The 7,684-nt window shown below is 36.6% G+C and overlaps 1 protein-coding gene across 1 annotated transcript in view; it reads left to right on the top strand.

Moving 5' to 3' along the window:
* LOC107095714 (adhesion G-protein coupled receptor F1-like) overlaps positions 1-5,818 on the top strand; it is a 24,452-nt gene extending 18,634 nt beyond the window's left edge. Inside the window, exons 22-27 of the mRNA XM_015391957.1 lie at positions 1,388-1,552; positions 1,665-3,068; positions 3,160-3,201; positions 5,080-5,139; positions 5,281-5,347; positions 5,439-5,818. Of these exons, the coding sequence (XP_015247443.1) occupies positions 1,388-1,552; positions 1,665-3,068; positions 3,160-3,201; positions 5,080-5,139; positions 5,281-5,347; positions 5,439-5,512 (1,812 nt within the window). The 3' untranslated portion in view covers positions 5,513-5,818. The remainder of the gene's footprint in view (positions 1-1,387; positions 1,553-1,664; positions 3,069-3,159; positions 3,202-5,079; positions 5,140-5,280; positions 5,348-5,438) is intronic.
* The last annotated feature ends 1,866 nt before the right edge of the window (positions 5,819-7,684 follow it).

The raw sequence follows: 7,684 nt of genomic DNA, 5'->3' as shown, positions 1-7,684 counted from the left end.
AACGTGCTTTTAATCATTGCAACACAAACAGCTGCAAAAGTTTATTTTTAACCATAGTGTAGAATAATCTGTCTCAGTCTAGCGTCTCATCCACATTCTTTAGTTTCTTATTACCAGTACCAGTTCAGCCATAACAAGGTTTAAGAAAACTTGAAGGTATAACTGAAAACAAAAAACACAGAAACAGGAGAAAAAACTATTTCAGAAGCAGAAGGGTTTTCAAAAGTGTTACATATGAATTAATGTCTTAAGGTGCCCCACCTTGAATGAAATATAAAATGATGAAAAAAATAACCCAAAAACTGCACAAAATTCAACTCACTAACACTTAACAGTTTCCACCGAACATCCCCCTTTGTTATTTTTATTACTGAATGTGCTAGATAAATAAACTTGTCTCATTTTGGAAGAGAAAGCACTTCCATTTTGACCTACAGAAAAATATCACTGCATACTTTCCATCCCAAGTTCTTCTGGACTTGACTTGTGGTACATTGTTTCAGCAATGCCTTCCATAAATACAAATCCTTTTTCTAAAATTACAAACATCTCTTTGACGGTTTTAGAAAATCATACTCTTTACCACTGTTAGGCTTTTTGAAGTCATTGTTTGCATGCAGAGAAAAACCAAGGTTTTAAATGCATTAGGATAGAGAGAGCACATACATAGCACCAACAAGTGGAGCCTGAAGGTAAAACAAAGCCAGAGATGATCAAGCCAGCCATGGCAATCCAACACAATGTGCCGATTAAACTTTGGTTTTGGGACTAAATGTATGCTTTCTTCAGCTGCATGCAACAAAATGAAATCTTAGTTTAAATAAAGTGCCAACAAATGTAATGTTTAGCACTTGTTGGAAACAAATTGCATCTTTGGTTCAATGCTGGAATCATCAAACATGTTGCAACAGTTAAGGCCTGAACACGCTGGACATGGTTTTGTGTCCAATTCGACAGAAACCCTTTTTGTTAAATGATGTCTGGAATGGGGCATAGCTCCGACTATGATAGACCCCTGTTCTACTTTTATCCGACCCATGCAACAATTTGGCAGCAATCGTATTAGTCTTACACGAAAAGTGACACAGTGGCAAAGTAAAACACATCTGCTTTGAGAAAAAAAAAAAATCTCAGAATCCAATTTCTTTGGCTTAATATGATAATTTGACCAAGTTAAATGCTGTACATTGTTTCAGCTTGTGGGTATTGTTTCAGTTGGTCTCAATTGGTTTATATATTTGGGCTAGATACAAATTTTTATACAAAGATTTAAGGGATCCTATCGTTCATTCTAAGTATAATTGTGTTTGAAATACTGCTTATCACCCCCACCTCCCTCTTTGTGTTCCTTATTGTCATCTTTGTGTCTGTTTTACTACCCATTAAGGATCTGAAGGAAGAAGAGATTCAGGTGTTTTCAGCAAATCTAAGTAAGGCTGTCCAGAAAGAGGAGGAGCAAATTTCCCAGTCCTCAGCAACAATATCGGCAATTGTTGATATATTAAATACAATTGCAAGGGTTTCACAACAGGTCAATGAAGATGTGATGCAAGTATGTAAACTGCTCCATTCTATTTTTCAAGTTCTTGAAAAAGTTCTTTAGAACAGGCGCAGGTAGGTTTGCTAATAATTTATCATATTCTCTTTCTGTTTCTTATCTATAGAATGTGTTGAATACTGTTGATGTCATCGTTGGAGATGATGCAAAGGAGTCCTGGGACTTCCTGAATACAAATCAAACTCAAAATTCAAGCTCAGAACTTCTAAGTTCCCTGGAGACAATTTCTGACAAATTAACTGGAAAATTTGCTTTGAGTACTCAGAGGATCCAGCTGGACAGAACCCAGTTCAGCGGCTCTTTCAATGAACAATTGACCTCCAATGTCACTATAGAACTCCCAGAGACAGGCCTCAATAATATCTCTATTACCACCATTGTATTCTCCTCCCTTCATAATGTTATGCCAGCACGGAATTCTTCGTTTGACTTTACCATTTCTAACAACATAACCAATGAAACTACACCAGACAATGCCATCAATGGTGCTGTGCTGCTGGTAAAAGTCGATGAAACAATTCGTAATGTCAATCTGAGTTTCCAAAAACGTAATCCAATCCTGCAACTGAACCCACAGTGTGTCTTTTGGAATTTTAGCCTATTTGATCGACTTGGTGCATGGGATGATCAGGGCTGCAAGTTTGTTTCTGACATAAACGACACTGTAACCTGCACCTGCAACCACCTCACATCTTTCTCAATTCTGATGTCAACGGATGTTCCTGAATCAATCAGAAAATTCTTGAAAATAATTACATATATTGGAGTTGGGATATCAATGGTCAGCCTGCTGATTTGTCTCGTTATTGAAGGAATTGTTTGGAGAGCCCTAACCAAAAATAGCACTGCTTTTATGCGCCATGTTGCCATTGTCAACACAGCACTGTCCCTGCTGATTGCTGACATCTGCTTTATCATTGGAGCCGCTATTGTAAAGAACCCTAAAGAAAACCCAGATGAGGACTACACAGTACCCCTTGGACCTTGTAGTGCAGCAACCTTTTTCATGCACTTTTTCTATCTTGCCATGTTCTTTTGGATGTTTGTTTCAAGCCTTCTGCTCCTATACCGGACAGTCATGGTCTTCTCTGAAATGTCCAAATGGACCATGTTTGCCATTGGATTGACTGTGGGATATGTTTGCCCTCTGATTATAGCTGTTACTACTGTTGCCGCCACAGCACCTGGGGAAGGATACATCAGGGAAGATCTAGCTTGCTGGCTAAACTGGACTAAAACTAAGGCCCTCCTGGCCATGGTCATCCCTGCCTTGATCATAGTGGTGTTTAATATTTTGGTCATTATATTGGTTTTGTACAAAATGGTTAGACGGAGGAGTATTGGAAACACATCCCAGGCAGGTGAGAAAAATGCATTGGTAGTCATTCTAAGATGTGTGGCCATACTCAGTCCTTTGTTTGGACTCACCTGGTCTTTGGGAATTGGAACCATGGTGGAGCCAACAAATGCGGGGATTCATGTTGCCTTTGCTTTCTTCAACTCTTTGCAGGTATTTGCAGGAGATATATTTTTTTTCAGCATTTAAATTAGGATTTTATCTCCTGTGCTCTTTTACTAAAATAATGTTTAACCTTCTTCAGGGTTTCTTCATTTTAGTGTTTGGGACGTTATTCGATTCCAAGGTATGTTGACTTTATTTTCAATATTAGTATTAAGTATACCGTCACTCACCAGTCTTTAAGAAAATATAGACATGAGAACCTCCCTTTTGATTTACTCTACCATGAACAGTGGATGTGACTACAGATAAACCATGCCTGTGTGCAACGACTTTATACGAACCATAAACTTCCTCCATCCACTGTGAAATGTAGCCCATAATGAACTAACCATAGGCAACTAAAATAGCTGCAGTGGCAGATGTAGTGAAGCTTAGTGTGATCAGAGGCATTTGGTGAGTCATTTTTGCCTTATTAGCGAACAATAAGGCAAGATGACAGGCAAAACAATGTACTAAAGAGTTATGGGTCAGGCCATTCAAGCTGTATCAAAGCAAAATTCAGCATTAAATTCCAAATTGTTTGCAGTCACATAAAGACTAAAGAGGAGCGCTTATTCACTTAGCTGTTAAGTTTTTTCTTTAATTGCAATATAATAATTGGACAACTCCAAGCTTTTTAAACATTCTACAGTCTTACGCCATAGTTACCTTTAAAATACATGTGAATTATTCTTGAATTTATGGAGATTAGTTTACTGTCTTAATAAAGCTTTGAAATTGGGCTATTCTAGTTGCCTGATCTTGTCTTGTGATTCATCCCAAATGAATTCTGATGTATGTTGTTTTTCCCATTTAAATAGAGAAATGTCCAAGTTTCAACCATAATACCTTTAAATTACTTTAGTGTGAGAAATGTGTACATATTTCTCCCTCAGTGTTACCTTATCTGCCTTGTGCAATTAACCAAGGCCACTGGCACCACAGAGATTATCCAGCATGATGCTATCACCAGAGTACTTGGCAGCTGGTATATAGTTTTAAGTTTAGGAGTCTAAAGCATTCTACAGAAGGTGCTAGTTTAAGTCAAGTTAGAAAGTGTTGTATCTTAGTAGACACTGTACTGTATAGCAGCCTGTGCTATGTAGAGTGTATCTACTGCGTGTCTAACCAGTTTGTTTGAATTAGAGGCTGACACTTTGACCTTTCTTGCCAAAGCAGTGATACTTTGGATAACTTGAATGTTTTATACTTTTATACTGTTGTTAAAAATTATAGTTTTGAATTCTGCAATAATGTAGATATGGCACTAACAAATGTCTGATACTACTAATCTCACTCTAAGTTTTTTGTTGAGTTCTTTGCATTTTCTTATTGTTCTTTAATCTCCTGAATTCTGACAAGCTTTTTAATAACGATAAAGGAATAATTTTTCCACTGCAGCCAATGATGATTACTTACCCAAGTGTTGTAAACTGTGACTTTTTCCACTTCGATGAAATATATTCAGCACCGCTAGATATAAGATTCAGATCAATGTATTTATGTATTTTAGGTTCGATGTATAATTTTGATCATTAGTATATTGCAAAAGTCCGAACTTTTGTTAAAACACTTAAACTCTCCCTTTAAACTTGTAATGAAGTTTCAGACAGATGTTTCATTGTACAAGCTTTTCAGACTAAAATAAATTATAACGTTATTACGATGAAATGATAAGATCCCCAAATAAATAACACATCTATACACCTTTTACTTCTATGGGAGGCTTCTGACAAAATCTAAAAAGAATAAGACAGACATAATATTTATCAACTGATACCGATTTTCAGATAAATTGTTAATCATTTTTTCACATGATGGTTTTTGAGGTCCCAGATTCAAACTAAAGATAATGAACCATGTAACTCACATTTCTACATTATGAAAATACTTTGACAAGTACATATATTTAAATGAGTTCAGTTTAAATAAAGACCAGAATTAATTTCCTTTAGGTTTGACAAATTGTTATCAGGGTTTTTAAACTTTAAACTTCCTTAAAATGTTATTCCCTTTGCAGGTCCGTTCTTTTGTTTCACAAAGAGTATCGGCTTTAAGCTCCACATCTAGCAGAACAAGGGTAGGTTCTACATTTGAGTTATTCGGCTTGATCACCCTTATCATTTTGATTGCCAAAAATCTTAAAAAGGCTGTGATAGACCTGAACTTCATAGTGCAAACTATTTCTATCAATTTATTTTAAACCTGCTTTCTTTAATAGAGCACAAGTGCGGGGAATTCCTCGAGCAGCGGACTAAAAATCTTTAACCGAATTTGGAGGAGAAGGAGTAAGCTGTTTAAAGATCAGTACATTAAGAAATTGTTCATATGACTTATAACTTAAATTGCTATCCTAATTGACACTTTGTTTCTTTTCAGATGTGTACCGTGTCACACGGGTGCAAAACTCAAGCAGCAACGCTGAATCTTCAGAGTCATACTCCAGCATCTAAATCAGTTCAACTCAAATCTGCATTTCTGCAGACAGAATTTAGATTTAAAGGTAGATTATATATACCATGTCTTAAAGCTGAAGTTTTGTGTAAGGAAAAGGAAATTGAATTGTAAATTAAAATTTGCTGGTAATTACTTGTTTTAACTGCATGACACGAGGCTGCTGTTTCCTATCATCATTGTGAAGTCTACAGGTAGACAGTTGGTTTGTATGGGGAAAAAAGAAGGGAAAAAAAACATCAAGTTTATCTTCCCCAAAACTTTGTCAATCACAGAAAGATCGTAAAAGTAATTTTATAAATGTGAGAGAGAAAAAAATGTATTACTATTTGAGAAAGAATAAACCTACAGTGTGATTCTATTCTTGGCTCTAGTGCTTGTTTTCTTTTATTTTAGTTTGGAAATCCGCCAGACACTATAGCTAGATTTTTTTGAGGGTCACTTTTGGTTTTTCACTGAAAAACTTGCTATTAACCTTTTATAGGCTTCTTAATGAAATATTTTTGAAAAATCAACATTTCAAGCCAATAGTATTATTGGAGTCCTAGACAAGACCTTATTACTTTTGTAGTATTCAAATTATGTATATTTTAAAAGCAAAAGACTATATCATGAAATGGCCACTTGCCCTGATAAATTAAGAAAAATAACAAAAGTGCTTTGATGAGAAATGAATGAAAAACACTCCCAGAGTGAAAGAAACAGCATAACCTTAGAGTATTAATGCTTGTACAGGCACTTACTTTTCTAAAAACTTTTTATTATTGTACAGATGTGTTCAGATGCAGACCTGAGGCCCATACCACAGAGCAAACTCAACGTAGCAGGATTAATTCTAGTCCATCCAGTTTTAACAATCCACAAAAATGGAAATCGGGATCAGTGGTACCACCCAGCTGGTTATCACCTCTCCCTATCCAGTTTTTAACTGAATAGGTGAACACGCACATCGAAAGGGACAGGTTAGATTTTTAATTGGCCTACATACATATATATATTAAATGTGAACCGCCAGGTAGAAAAAAAATTCAGACTTTGTTAATAAAAGATACTGATGTGTAGCATATTTATGCATTTAGCAATCATCTGTCACATCATTAGTACTGTGGTGAGGTTGCATCCTCGAACGACCCGGGCTATCTGGACTGGGTATCCCGATTTGTAAAAGTAAGAAGACAGGAAGAGTTTTGGCTGGTGATTAAACAGGTCCAGCCTTCCCGGGTTTTCATTGCCCGTATGCTCTGTTGCGTAGCAGCCGTGAAAGTTGATACAAAAAGCAGGAAAAGAATGGATACCTAACCACTTACTGCTATTCTGGGTCGCAATAACATTTTTGAGGAGCTTCAACAGCAGTACCGTATCAGATTTATAGTCCCCACACTGCAGGTATAATAGGACCTGTCATTTAATCTCAGCCAAACAGATTTATAGAGGGATGGATGAAACATTTCAATAAACCAAACATTACCTGCAACAAATCTGACTCAATAACCATTAAAACCAACTATTTTCATTAATTTCAGATGGAACTATTCATATAGGCTACTTGTATTATATTAAACTGTACTTCCAATATTCACAACTGTCCTGCGACAAGTAGCTTCTTCCTTTGAGCAAAGAGCAGTAGGCATGCTTGGACTCGCAATTAATCCTGGGATACCCAAGGCTATGAAGGATACACTGGACCCATCCTTCAAAACTGGCAAAAAGAAGGCTGAATTTGTCGGCCGCATAACGAGGAGTCTTCCAATCCGAACAGGCCTCGGCATAGCTCTATGACGTAATTGACCAATGAAACTGGCCTTCGGAGGATGGAGCTTCTGGATTCGAACTCAGCATGTTTTTTTCCTCTACGTATTTTTGCAAGATGAGTTTTTGATCCTCATATTAGAAATAAAGTGCTATCCCTTCTGCTCTAATTATTGTGATTGGTCTTCTACCTTGAACCCTCCCCTTTATACGTGCACGTTCATAGATTCATGATTAATTAAAGCTGGATTGAATCAATGAGTTGATCACCAGCTTTGTGTTAGAGCTGATGCTGTTTACAATTCTTATGGATTCAATAAACCGGATAGTCTTGAATTATCCTGCTATGTCGAGCTTGCTTCATGGTATGGGCCTCTTCTTAAAGACCCCTCCCTTTGACCTTTTTGTTTGTTCATTTTTAA

Source organism: Cyprinodon variegatus, unplaced genomic scaffold (genome assembly GCF_000732505.1).
Source record: "Cyprinodon variegatus isolate N-32 unplaced genomic scaffold, C_variegatus-1.0 Scaffold567, whole genome shotgun sequence".
Taxonomy (NCBI): Eukaryota; Metazoa; Chordata; class Actinopteri; order Cyprinodontiformes; family Cyprinodontidae; genus Cyprinodon; species Cyprinodon variegatus.
Note: the sequence above shows the minus strand (reverse complement) of the source record. Positions and strands in the feature narration are given on the sequence as shown.